We start from the raw sequence: 14,256 nt of genomic DNA on the forward strand, positions 1-14,256 counted from the left end.
CTTTTGTTTGTTTGCAATGGAGAGAATCCCTTCTGTGCCTGTGTGCAGGCAGTTCTCTGGGGAAAAGAGACAGCAATTGGTGCAAAGGAGCTGTCACATGCAGCTGCAGGCCTGAGTGGAGAAGTCTGATGGGAGGAGAAGTGCTGCAAGTCCCAGGCGGCTCCTGAGAGAAATGGAGCGCTTGGGGAGGTGAGGAGCAAGGATGCCCACAGAGTGTCTGGCCTCAAGGGACTACTTTTCCAAGCTGACCACAACTCCTTAGGAGATCCTGTGCATCAATATCAGTTAGAAATGTCAGTAAACTGAATAAATAAATAAATTAGTTAAAGGAAATGCCCTTATTCTCAATTGTTCATTGAAATCTGCCTCTTTAACTACCCTTCTGAAATCTCTCCAATTAGATGTACAAGCCCTGCATCCTTGAAGAAAATGATGGGAAGAAACAAGGCACATGAGGGCTCTCTGTATTGTAACAAGCCCCAGGGTGTATTTGGTGCTGAGTCCATGGACCTCTGATGCTGAGAGGAGATAGCACATGCTGAACAAGAAGGTAAAGCCAGAAGAAACAGTAAAGTTTCCTGGAGTGTTAATGGGTCTCACTGAGGGCCATTAGCAACACAACCTCCCCATGGACTTGTTAGAGCAGAAATTGGAGGCAGTGATGCCAGTCAGGCAAAGGCAACATGTAGGTGGCTCTGATGCTGAGTAAAGCCCTTATCCAACCAGATGCCAAGGCCTGATGCCCGGGCTCTGGGAAGGGAGCTCCTGTCCCACACATGACTCAGGACTCTTCAAGAGACAGTGGGACGTGGGGTGTGTGATGCGGAGTGAAGGACAACAGTACAACACCACCGGGGGGTACAAGAAGGCCCCAAAGTTCCAGGGCCAAGGGGACAACGTGCCTTCTCATAGGCCTCAGTGACAGACAACAGCTACAGCCAAGGGGACAAAGACCTTGGCTCTGTCAGGGCCTTCCAGCCTTGCCAGTGCCCTTGGCCGTTGTCTGTCCTACCCTGCCCCATGCCGGTGCCATTTTCCTTGCAGTCTGTAGACACCCAACCTACTTCATCACCACAGTATCTCCCTACCTCTACTGGCATCTGCTTGTCCTCACTGGCTATTTCTTGCAACACAAAGCCATGGGCTGATCCAGACTCCCTCTGAGTGACCACAGCAGTACCCTTGGAGTGATATTTCTTTCTCCTCATGACCAGGACCTCCCAAATGGCAGTTTATGGTTGGTTTCCTTTCTCATGCCCCTATCAAAAATGTGCCATCATTTCTGAAAGCAACTTTCAAGCTGTCTGGAGCTACTACTACACTGTGCCAAGCCTGTGCTTCGCCAGGCCTAGGAAGCCCAGGCCTCTTGGCCTCCACACATGATGCCTACCCCTGTCTTGGTAGACCTCCTCTGAACCCTCTTCAGACTTTATGCATTCCCAGCTGCAAGGTCAACATCGTGGCCATGAGGGCAGAAGACCCTGCTGAGAGGGAGAGGAGAGGCAAGAGGGTCTTGTTCAGTGGAAGGCATCCATGCTGGAGAGGACACAGTGGTGCTCCAGTCCCCAAGGCACAATGCTGCTCTTAGGAGTTTCCTCTCCTTCTGACCACCTCTCTGCTGTATGGAGCTGTCCCTGGGTGATGTTCCTCTGCCCCCCATCTCTTTGGTGCCAGTGTTCACAGACTCCCCCCCCCCCCCCCCCTCCCCACATGCTGCACTCAGCTCTGCCCTATGGGCACCTCTTGCTTGTATGGCACTGTCCGAGGGCATCTCTGTGGTTGCAGCTTATCAGGGGGAGGCCAGACCTAATCTGACAAGGATGGAAAGAGGAAGCTGGAGTTGTCTGCAGTCTGTCTCTTGTGCAAATAATTTCTCGTTTCTCTTTTTTTTCCCTTCAGCAATTAGGAAATTGAAAGCACAGCTTCTGAAAAGCTCCATCCTGAGAGTGTAGTCCCTGCCTTCTTCATCCTCTTGAAAGATCCCCTCAGGACAAGGGTGAGCTGGAACTGCAAGCAGCCCTCAGTTCTGCAGCACCCTGTTCATAGGAGGATGGACCTGCCCTGCTGGGGAAGGACTTGGCTCCTGACTCCAGTGAGCAGACCAAGGACTGTGTGGGTGCTACACCCAGGGAAAGTCTCATCCCTTTGTGACAGCCAAGGACAACAGGATTCGCGTCAGCGGCATACATCTGAAGCTGCCCAGAAGCATGCTCATGACCTTAGCCTCTCTGCAGTTTCTCAAAATTGCTCTCTGATAGCTCAGGGGTTCTATGGGAGAGCTGTGCCCTTCTGAGCAGCAGCACTGTGCCTCTAAGAACACCAGAGGGTGGTTGCCCTAAAGGTCAGGACGCTCAATGGGAGAGCCAGATCATTTTCCAGCACCACTGTCTGCACTGCCAGGAACCCCCCGTCTATCTCTGCTGTCATCTAGGGGAGGTTTAGGCTGGATATTAGTAAAAACTTCTTTATTTAAAGGGTTGTTAGGCATTGGAATGGACTGCCCAGGGAAGTGGTTGAGTCACCATCCCTGGAGGTCTTTAGAAAACATTTAGGTGTAGAGCTTAGTGATATGGTTTAGTGGAGGACTTGCTAGTATTAGGTCAGAAGTTGGACTGATCTTGGAGGTCTCTTCCAACCTAAATGATTCTGTGATCCCCCCATCTACACCCTGTCCACGCTCACAGACCCGGTCCTATTGAGCTCATCATCAGCATTTCAATCATCTCATGGAGCAACCTCTTCATATGAGCAGGAGCTAAAGGGCAGATGCACAAACTCTGATGAGCTTGGAAAGGTGATGCTGGTGCTGTCTGGAGGTTGGCATGTGGTGCAGGCACTTGCCTGGTAAAGCTCAGAGTAACAATTTGTGTATCTGAGCCCATTCCCTAATTGGGAGAGATGTTTTTACATCGCCACCCAGATGAAACAGAGTAAACTTGAAGCCCAGATCAAGGAAAGCAAAAACTCAAACAGGAGGCACCTTCTGTTAACTAGAAGAGTCCCTTCAGAAATGTGCTGGGCACAGCCCCGGGCACCTCAGCTGTGGCTCTGGGTCCAAGTACAGACTTGTGACAAGGAAACATGGTTTACAACGGCCCAGGATCACATGCGTGCAAAAGGTTTGCTTGTGAGCTTAGACATGCTGAGTGTTTGGCAAATCACAGCATAAAGAGCAAAGGAGAGCACCACAAAGAGAGCAAACCCTGCTGTGTCCAAGGCTGGAGAGCAGGAAGGGAATTGAGCAGTCTTTCTGGACCTCTCCTGCATTTGGTCAGCTCAATAGCTCTGCATGCTTTGAGGAGATATTGGATAAAGGCACATCCGGAGGTGTCCTACATATACGAGTCTGGTGTCCCTGTGGGCAGCCAAGGACATCCCCCTTCCCTGTCTGGCCCTCAGCTGATGCTCAGAAAAGTTCTCCATCAGAGCCTGCAAACACTGGCACACGTCTTTGATCTCCCCTGGCACCTGAGCCATCACCAAACGTCTGTGTGGGACCAGCTGTCCCCCAGGTTGAACAAAGCCCAGGGGCTCAGAGCCCACACTAGCAATTACTTTGTGTCTACCTGAGCTGAACCAAGAGCAATCCCAGATGTAGGGTGTGTAGGATGCATGGGGGAGCTGAATCCTGCTTCAGCCTGAGGGCTTCCAATTTGGGATGAGATCCTAGAATCATAGAATGATTTTGGTTGAAGGGGACCTTAAGGATCATCTAGCTCTGACATACCAGCCGTAGGCAAGGATACTTGCTACTAGGTCAGGTTGCTCAATGAAGATGCCTGCATTCCCTCAGTTGAATCACTGCCCTGACCAAGGGAAACCAGAGAAGCCTCCCTTTGTTTCTCTATCCTTTTATTATGGGTGTTCAGAGGTGAACCAGGACATCTCGTGCTCTGGTAGCACAAATCATGCTGCTGGAACCAGTCTCTGTCCTTTGTTTAGGGCAGGGCAGTTGGTGATTACTTCAGTCTGCTTCAAATCATGTTCCCCAGGGGTGACCCTGCTGCTTTTCAGGAGTTGTCATCCCTGGAGCCCCAGGGACATCTCCAGGGAGCCCGAGGGGCCAGCAAAAGTCATGCATTGGGCTTAGCCTCTGCTGCTGAGCTAGGCTGGGCTCCTGAGATGGAGGGATCTGTCTGCAAGCAAGCAGCTCTGCTGAGTCACAGCTGTACCCAGGAGCAGTTCCTCGGCATGGTGCAGCAGGGCTGGGGGTCCCAAGAGGATAAGGGAAGGGGAGGGAGGCAGAGAAAGGTTAAAGGCACTCGGGAGGATGAAGAGAGCTTACTGGAGGAAAAACATCACAGCTCTTGAAATGGTAAGTCTCTGGCTGCAGGGCAATGCTGCTGCAGTTCCTGGAAGGATCTCCAAAGGGCAGCATAGCCCACAGATTTTGGGACCTTTCTTGAGGACTCCCAGCCCAGAGGCTCTAAGTGGAAAAGTGTGAAGTGCTGTGCAGCTGGGGGTGCAGGCAGGGGTGCTCAGGGCTATGGTGCAGAGTATGGTCCCCAGGGCGCTGCAGGGAGAAGCTGCGGGTGGAAGGAGGCCCCCTGGCAGGGCAGGGCAGGGTCATGCTGCTGCCTAGAGTCTGGTCAGCAGTCTGCTTGCGTTTGTAATTTGCTGCAGTGACATTTCTGGTGCACACAGCTGTTCAGGGGCTACCTGATAAAGACAGACTCCGTGCTTTCAGTTTTCTTGGGAGCAGCTCAGCAGCAAGGGATCTGGGAGTGCTGGTTGACAGCAGGCTCACAGCAGGCTGTGAGTCAGCAATGTACCCTCATGGTGAAGAGCACAAAATGCATTTTAGGATGCATTAAACACAGCAGAGCCGCTCAGTTGAGGTGATTGTCCCACTACCTTTAGCATTAGAGCAGCCTCACCTTGAATTTTATGTGCAGTCCTTGTCTCCACTGTACAAAAAAAGTCCTTGGAAGAGTCTGGAGGAGGGCAACAACGCTGGTAAAAGGGCTGGAAGGGTCCTCAATAAATGGCTTTAACTTCTGCTTGAAAAGGTCCTTGAAGAGGTCAGGCAGTTGGACTAGAAGATCCCTACCAATTGAACTATTCTATTTGATTTGATTCAATTTGATTCTTCTATCCTGCCCTATCCTATCCTATCCTATCCTATCCTATCCTATCCTATCCTATCCTATCCTATCCTATCCTATCCTATCCTATCCTATCCTATCCGTCCCAAATGGACACAGTTCTCCATTAGAGTGATTGTGATGCTGGAAGCCACGAAGAATCAGTGGAGGTGCCAAGGCCACAGAAATGTTGTTGGGGAGATGCATGAAGGGAACTGAAATAAGCCCTTGTTGTTCGTGGTGGTTGGAAGTGGAGTATGAAGACAGGGTGAGGGGTTTAGAGGTGTGTGCTTTGAACCAGGAATCCCCTGCTATCAGCAGTACCCAGGTTCATCTCAGGTTCTGCTCTGCCCTGCTGTTGGGTGATTTGGGAATAAGAACACTGAGAAGCTCTTTGATATTGTGAGTGGATTTAATTTGAGATCACCCCATGTTCCCATAAACCTACTGCTGTACAGGACTGACCCACAGATGAATCCCTGCTCCGTCTGCCCACCTCAGCCAGCACATGCTACAGTTAATCAAGGGAGCCACAAGAAGGTCTTTGAAAGGAGAGAGGTACTTTGGGAGACTTCTGTGAGAAATGGCATAGGATTTTTTCAGAGGAACCTCTCCTAACTGGTTATTGTTTTTTCCTCCTTATAAAGGTCCCCCATGCCCAGAGACAGCAGATGTCCAACAGCAGCTCCATCACCGAATTCCTCCTGCTGGCATTCGCAGACACGCGGGAGCTGCAGCTCCTGCACTTCGCGCTCTTCCTGGGCATCTACCTGGCTGCCCTCCTGGGCAACGGCCTCATCCTCACCGCCGTAGCCTGTGACCACCGCCTCCACACCCCCATGTACTTCTTCCTCCTCAACCTCGCCCTCCTTGACCTGGGCTGCATCTCCACCACTGTTCCCAAATCCATGGCCAATTCCCTGAGGGACACCAGGGCCATTGCCTATGCAGGATGTACTGCCCAGGTCTTCTTTTTATTATTCTTTTTTGGTGCAGAGTATTCTGTCCTCACCATCATGGCCTACGACCGCTACGTGGCCATTTGCCAGCCCCTGCACTACGGGACCCTCCTGGGCAGCAGGGCCTGTGCCACCATGGCAGCAGCTGCCTGGGGCAGTGGTTTCCTCTATGCTCTCCTGCACACTGCCAACACATTTTCTCTTCCTCTCTGCTATGGTAATGCTGTGGGCCAGTTCTTCTGTGAAATCCCCCAGATCCTCAAGCTCTCCTGCTCAGACTCCTACATGAGGGAAGCTGGGCTTCTTGTGGTCATTGTCTGTTTAGCCTTTGGTTGTTTTGTTTTCATTATGCTGTCGTATGTGCAGATGTTCAAGGTTGTGCTGAAGATGCCCTCTGAGCAGGGTCAGCATAAAGCCTTTTCCACATGCCTCCCTCACCTGGCCGTGGTCTCCCTATTTATTAGTACTGGGATTTTTGCCTACCTGAAGCCCCCCTCCATCTCCTCCCCATCCTTGGACCTGGTGATGGCAGTTCTGTACTCATTGGTGCCTCCAGCAATGAACCCTCTCATCTACAGCATGAGGAACCGGGAGATTAAGGATGCCCTCAGGAAACTGATGAAATAATTTTTTTCAGAAGGAATGAACTTCCCAACTTCTGCATTAGACACATAACGTGGCTCATTAAAGGCACAGCTCCTATTCTAATGTATTTCTGGGTATTGTCATTTCTGGCTTTATTTTGCTTTGGTTTCAGTGTTTATTTTATCTGTGGTTTCATTCTCCTGACACTGTCCACTAAAATGTCATTAGGATTTTGCCTCTTAGCAAGTTGTGGATGCATCTTCCCTGGAAATGTTGAGATCATCAGGCTGGATGGGACTTTGTGCCACATGGTCCAGTGGAAGGTGTCCCTACCCATGACAGGGAGGTTGGAACTAGATGCTCTTTAGAGGTCCCTTCCAACCCAAAACATTCTGTGAGTCTCTGATTCTTCATCCCGTTTCTCATTCAGTGCATGGCTGTCTAGAGGAGTCCAGAGACTCCGTCCATGAGGAGTCTTGGTGAATTTAAACAAAATAAAGGACCCTTAAGTGACTTGTTGGTCTGACATTCCCCTTGTAAGCCCTTTTCTGGGGCTTTCTCTGCCTGTGTGCAGAGGTGGAGGGAGAGTCCCAGCAGAGCAGCAGTGGATAGTAGTCTGAGCGAAGAACAAGGCTTGGTAGACTCATTGCATCGTTCCTAATACGAGGCCCTGGTAGGCAACACACCTCTCTTGGGAATGGATCAGGCTGGGAGATGGGTGCCTCAGCACCTCTCACAAGAGAGGGAGGAACTTTCACCCGTCCCTTTACTTGGTTGCAGAGGTTGTTACACAGGGAGTAGATGAGGATGGGATAGTTGGGGCCAGCGTGTTCATTGACACGATGGGTCATAGAATCGTAGAAAGGATCTGGTTGGAAGGGAGCCCCTCTCCTCCTCAATCACAAAAGCTAACCCAATCTGTTGTCAATTGCATAAAGCAGCTCCATGCATCTGAGCTTCACCTTCACCTTCTCATCTTCCCTGACACTCTCTCTGGCAGAGCCTGCATCCCTCCACTTCAGCACCGCAGGTGGCCAAGATGTGTGATCACACCCCTTAATCCAAATTCCGATGTCCCTTCACCCAAAATCATCACTGTTCTGGGACAAGCCATGAGGCTCCAGCTCGTCCTGGCTGTGCACATTTGGGCTGCAGCACCTCAGGTGTGGCACGGGGCCGAGCACAGACTTGTGGCAGGGCAGGAGAGCCCAGGGCTGTGGCGCAGAGCAGGGTCCCTGCTGTGCCCCAGGGGCTGTGAGCATGGGCAGGGAGATGATGTGACTCCTCTAGACACTGCAGCGAGAGGAGCTGGGATATCAGGACACGCAGCTTTGGGACATCCAGCTGTATCTTTGGAGTGTCTTCCTGGGCTGCAGGTTGCTCTCCGGCAGGATACGAAAGGGGAAGGACACCGCAATGCTAAGGACATATAAATGCTGCTGGATGTCTGCATGAGGGCAGCTGGAATGAGCCCTCTGCATCCCTGCTAGAAGAGCTGAGACCCTCCTTGGGTACCCTAAGAAAAGGTGATGATCCTGTTAAACTGCACTTCAACCCTCGATTCTCTGCTCTCTGTTGTATCCAGTGTCTTATCAGGGTAACACCTGAGTGCAATTATCCTCCAGCTTAAAGAGGTGTAATTGCAGAGGCCTGTTCCTTCACTTGCATGCAGTTTTTGCTTTACCTGTTCTGCTCCCTTAGACTCAGCTCACTTTTCTGCTTCTATCCCCCATCCTGCTGGGGGGAGCCATTGACAGCCATGTGGTCACAGAATCACAGAACGGCTGAGGTTGGAAGGGATCTCCGAAGATCACCCAGTCCAACCCCCCTGCCATGCAGGATCGCCTAGAGCACCTTGCCCAGGATGGCATCCACATGGGTTTTGAATATCCCCACAGAAGGAGACTCCACAACCTCTCTGTGGTGCTTAGCTGCCTATGGGGGTTAATCCAGAGCAGTCCCTTTTGGTGCCCAGCGTGCAGCTCCATGGTTTTGAGATGACAACAGATTTGATCAGAGTCTGCTAAACTGAATTAACAGCTGCTGTAGCTCTTTAGCTATGAATTGGCAGGCTCCTTTTCTTGCCACAGGGCTTGCTTGCCCTATATTTGTTCGTGACTATATTTTGCTTTTGTTGTTTGCCATATCATTTGACTCTGCTGTGCCCAGGAATGTTCTGATAGCAGCAATAGCCACGTACCTGGGCTGTCAGATGGCTAGGGCATTGCTGCTCTTGTGCTTCTGTAATGGACAGGCTTGAACTTGCATGGGTACTGGAGTCAGAGGGACTGTGGCCTGTGCATAAGTCCACGTGGGGCCATGTCTACCCCAAAGGGTCTGTGGCTATGGAGATGTCCACAGTGCAGAAGGTACTTCCCTGAAGGCACGCTGGCCAGAGGATATGTCCACACTGGGGCAGGTACATCTGGAAGCCTCTAAGGCAGTTAATAATGCTGTGCCAGAAAACACAGAAGAGTGTGTGGTGTGGATTAGTCCGTGCTGAAGCAGGAAGGCTTCTGATGGCCACGGAATAAGGCCATGGTAAAGCAGGCTCACCCTGAAGGGATTCTGGCCATGGACAAGTCCATGCTGCGGCAAGTACACCAGTGAGGGCACCACTTGCTGTCTCTGGACACATCAAGGAAAAGAGTCATTAGGGGTGGTCAGCATGGCTTCACCAAGGGGAAGGCATGCTTAACCAACCTGATAGCCTTTCATGAGGATATAACCAGGTGGATAGATGATGGAAAGGCAGTGGGTATCTTGATTTCAGTAGTGTTTGACACTGTCTCCCACAGCATCCTCACAGCTAAACTGAACAAGTGTGGTCTGGACGATTGGGTAGTGAGGTGGACTGTGAACTGGCTGAAAGGAAGAAGCCAGAGGGTTGCGGTCTATGGAACATCTCCAGGGAGCCTGAGGAGCAGCAAAATCATGCTTCGGGTTTGGCCTCTGCTGCTGAACTTAGTCAGGCTCCTGGGACCAAGGGAGCTCCTGGCAAGTGGGCAGCACTGCAGAGAGACAGCTCTGCCCAGGAGCAGCTCCTCTGCGCGGCACAGCAGGGCTGGTGGCACTGCCTGCAGGCACAGAGGGAAGATGAGCAAGGCAGAAGGGGAATAAAGGCAGTTGGGATGGTGAGAGCAGAGATGAGCTCATCACAGGAGGAATCTTCACAGACCTTTATGCTGTAAATCTTTTGCCACAGGACAATGCAGTTCCTTGAAGTGTCTCCTAGACTGGGCACATCTCTCCATGGGCAGAACCTGTCAGGGTGTCTTTTGTGGTTTCTGCAGTGTGGAGGAGGATGTGCTCCAGAGCGGGGCTTCCCTGCTGCAGGAACATTATCCTGCAAAAGAATGTAAAACTGGGTGTACCAGAAAATGTAGGAGTCTGCTTTGGATTTTCTCCTTTCAGATGGCTGCATGGGCAGTGGGAGATGGAATTTCTTTCTCCATTCTGGAGAAGACACTGAGGCTCCAGTTCTTGCTAGCATGTTTCTGAGCATCTCCTTAGTCTCTTCACACAAAGAAATATGTTTTGCACAGTGTTCTGATGCCAGAAGATGTCTTTAAGGCAGTGCTTAGTGGGTGGGATGGATTCTGTGAGCCTGGTCAGGGAGGAGACATGGGGACAGAGAAGCAGCTGGCAGCAGGGACAGTTTCAGGCAGCAGAGAACAATGCCACCACTCAGCATCACTCTGCTCAGCTGCGCTGCAAAAGAGAGAAACGTTTGCAAGAAAGCTTTGCAAAACCAGAGCTTTTCTGTCCCATCATAGGAAGAGACCTTAGCAGCTGTAAGGATATGAATTTGAAATAAGTGGCTAATAAAAATTCAACATGGGAGGGTGTGAATACAAGGTTCCATTCTCCCTCACATAGACACTGCTATTGTCACGGCTGCAGATGTAATGCAAATGTAAAAAATCAAGTGAGAAAGAATCTGTTTCGGCTGTATGTGACAGATGAAGACTGTTCAGAAGGGCAGAGTTGGAGGAGCTGTGTCCCTCCCAAGACTCTGCCCTCTCCAAGGCAGCTGGCTGCGTGCTGACCCCACCTCACTGCACTAAATAGGGACAATTCTCACAAGGTCACTGAAGCAAATCCTTTTCACTTATCTAAAGGCAGCCAATGAAGGGAAATCCTAAGGAAAAATCTGGGCTGTTTGGCACCACTGAAGTGAAGTAGGATTGACTTGGCTGGAGTCCATGGGCAGAGCCCCTGCTGCTCATGACATATGGAACAGAACAAACCTGAGCTGTCAAAATAGAGCTGAAGGAAGGTCCCAGGGACAAAGAGAAGCCCTTGTGGAAAATTTATATGGGACACTGCATAGAATTAGCACAGAGAATCACAGAATCACAGAATTTTCTAGGTTGGAAGAGACCTCAAGGTCATCGAGTCCAACCTCTGACCTAACGCTAACAGTCCCCACTAAACCATATCCCTAAGCTCTACATCTAAACATCTTTTGAAGACTTCAGGGATGGTGACTCCACCACTTCCCTGGGCAGCCTGTTCCAGTGCCTCACAACCCTTTCAGTAAAGAAGTTCTTCCTAACATCTAACCTAAAACTCCCCTGGCTCAACTTAAGCCCATTCCCCCTCGTCCTGTCACCAGGCACGTGGGAGAACAGGCCAACCCCCACCTCGCTACAGCCTCCCTTGAGGTACCTATAAAGAGCGATAAGGTGGCCCCTGAGCCTCCTCTTCTCCAGGCTGAACAAGCCCAGCTCCCTCAGCCGCTCCTCGTAGGACTTGTTCTCCAGGCCACTCACCAGCATTGTCGCCCTTCTCTGCACCCGCTCAAGCACCTCGATGTCCTTCTTGTAGCGAGGGGCCCAAAACTGAACACAGTACTCGAGGTGCGGCCTCACCAGAGCTGAGTACAGGGGGACGATCACCTCCCTAGCCCTGCTGGTCACACCGTTCCTGATACAAGCCAGGATGCCGTTGGCCTTCTTGGCCACCTGAGCACACTGCTGGCTCATATTCAGCTGACTATCCACCATCACTCCCAGGTCCTTCTCTGCCTGGCAGCTCTCCAACCATTCCTCTCCCAGCCTGAAGAAGTCTGCCCTAACTTGCCTATGTCTTCTCTTTCAACAGTTCTTTCTAACCAAATATTTTCTTGAGAGTAGGAAGAGAAGATGTCCAACAGCAGCTACATCACCGAGTTCCTCCTGCTGGCATTCACAGACACGCGGGAGCTGCAGCTCCTGCACTTCGCACTCTTCCTGGGCATCTACCTGGCTGCCCTCCTGGGCAAGCCTCATCCTCACCGCCATAGCCTGTGACCACCGCCTCCACACCCCCATGCACTTCTTCCTCCTCAACCTCGCCCTCCTCGACCTGGGATCCATCTCCACCACTGTTCCCAAATCCATGGCCAATTCCCTGTGGGACACCAGGGTCATCTCCTATGCAGGATGTGCAGCCCAGGTTTTTCTGTTTCTGTTCTTGATGACAGCAGAGTATTCTGTCCTCACCATCGTGGCCTACGACCGCTAAGTGGCCATTTGCCAGCCTACTACTACGGGACCCTCCTGGGCAGCAGAGCCTGTGCCACCATGGCAGCAGCTGCCTGGGGCAGTGGGGTTCTCCACGCTCTCCTGCACACTGCCAACACGTTTTCTCTTCCTTTCTGCCAAGGTAATGCTGTAAATCAATTCTTCTGTGAAGTCCCCCAGATCCTCAAGCTCTCCTGCTCAGACTCCCACATGAGGGAAGCTGGGCTTCTTGTGGCTAGCGTCTGCATAGTCTCCGTGTATTTTATTTTCATTGTGCTGTCCTATGTGCAGATCTTCAGGGCTGTGCTGAGGATCCCCTCTGAGCAGGGCCGGCACAAAGCCTTTTCCACGTGCGTCCCTCACCTGGTCATTGTCTCCCTGTTTCTGAGCACTGCCATGTTTGCCTGCCTGAAGCCTTCCTCCCTCTCCTCCCCAGCTCTAATTGTGATGGTGTCATTTATATACTCGGTGGTGCCTCCAGTAATGAACCCTCTCCTCTACAGCATGAGAAATAAGGAAATCAAGAACGGCATAAAGAAAGTGATTTCGTGGATATTTCTCAAGGGCAATAAACATCCTACCTCTCTTGACAAGTGTCTGTGACAAATCTTAGTATCTGATTGCTGTCCTTTGCTTGGTTTATCTTTTATTATTTCTTTTATTATTTATTATTATACTTTTTTATTGTTATTATTTTTGTTCTTATTGTTATTGCTGGTAGTTATTATCTATCATAATACATATTATATTCTAATACAATATCATAATTATTGCTGGTAATTATCTTATTGTTATTGCTGTTCTTATTGTTATTGCCTGATGCCTCTGCAGCCAGCTCCTTACCTGCCTTCCTGTCTGTCCTTTCCTATACTTCTCACTGGAGATTTTCCACTGAGGTGGGGCATGGCTGAAAATGAGAAACGAGAACAGAAGAAAACTTCTTGTTCTTTATTTTGGAAATCTTCTCGGTTAGACTATAGTGACAGATTCTCTCTAATCAACCACACAAGAGCAGGAGAATTAGGGTAAGTTATGCAGAGGCTTGTCTTGTTAGGGCGTTGTGCATTTTCATAAGCTCTCTGGTGCCAAGTTCCTGAACTGCAGCTGCTGAGGGGAGATTGAAGAAGCCTCTGAAGATGGCAGTTGATCAGTTCATCAAGGACTGTATCCCGTGGGAGGACCCCACAGCACAGGGGACGAGAGTGACCGAGAAGGAGCGGCAGAGAAGAAGTGCTGCAGACAGACCATAATGCCCACTCCCCTGTGCCCCTGCACCGCTCGGGGGGAGAGGTGGAAGAGGGTGGATGGGGGGAAGGTGCTTTTGGTTTCTTTCCTTTGTTTCTCACTTCTCTAGCTTGTTAGTAATAAGCAATAAATCTTACTGTCTCTCTATGCCGAGCCTGTTTTGCCCGTCACGATAATTACCTGGTGATCGCATTGTCCTTATCTCAACTTTGAGCCCTTTTCATCGTATTTTCTGCCTGTTCCTCTTTGAGGATGGGGAGTGAGAGAGTGGTTGTGGTGGAGCTTGTCTGCCCACTCGAGTGGAACCACCACAGCCCTTCTCTTCAGGGCAAAAAAAACCACCAAACTATTCTTGAGCGCCCAAGCTCTTCCCTTTTGGGCACAAACCCTTCCCTTTAGGTCCCAAGCCCTTCTCTTCAGGGCCCAAACCATTCTCTTTAGGGCAAAAAAAAACTATTATTCAGGGCCCAAGCCCCTTTCTTTAGGGCCGAAGCCCTTCTCTTCAGGGCCCAAGCCCCTCTCTTTAGGATGCAGAGTCTCATTTTGGGGGACTGAATCTCCACAGTAAGCCCCTATCCCTCTTTGAAGCAGGCATGGCCTCATTTGTAGGGTATAATGAGACCTCTGAGAGAGCAAGGGCTCGTTGTAGGACCCAAATCCTCATTTCAGGACCCCAAAGCACCACGGTGGGGTCCACAGTCCCAGTTTTTGGTTTGGGATTTCAGAGTGTCCGTCTGAGCACCCACAGCCACATTTTAAGGGCCCAGACCCTCATTTTTAGGACCCCAAACCTTCTTTTAGCGTCCAGGCCCCATCTTAAGGGTCCACGGCTCCCAGTTTCACCATCCAAAGTCTGGCAGTCTGCATTGGGGTGAC

General features: G+C 50.7%; 1 protein-coding gene across 1 annotated transcript; it reads left to right on the plus strand.

The window, feature by feature from the left end:
* The first annotated feature begins 5,755 nt into the window (after positions 1 to 5,755).
* Positions 5,756 to 6,670, plus strand: LOC116501595 (olfactory receptor 14C36-like). The gene has a single exon (XM_032207189.1). It carries the CDS (start codon positions 5,756 to 5,758, stop codon positions 6,668 to 6,670), a length of 915 nt encoding a protein of 304 aa, XP_032063080.1.
* The last annotated feature ends 7,586 nt before the right edge of the window (positions 6,671 to 14,256 follow it).

The sequence above is a fragment of the Aythya fuligula genome, unplaced genomic scaffold, assembly GCF_009819795.1.
Source record: "Aythya fuligula isolate bAytFul2 unplaced genomic scaffold, bAytFul2.pri scaffold_50_arrow_ctg1, whole genome shotgun sequence".
NCBI lineage: Eukaryota > Metazoa > Chordata > Aves > Anseriformes > Anatidae > Aythya > Aythya fuligula.

Coding starts and splice junctions, on each gene's coding strand:
- LOC116501595 (XM_032207189.1), top strand. CDS start 5,756: ATGTCCAACAGCAGCTCCATCACCGAATTCCTCCTGCTGGCATTCGCA.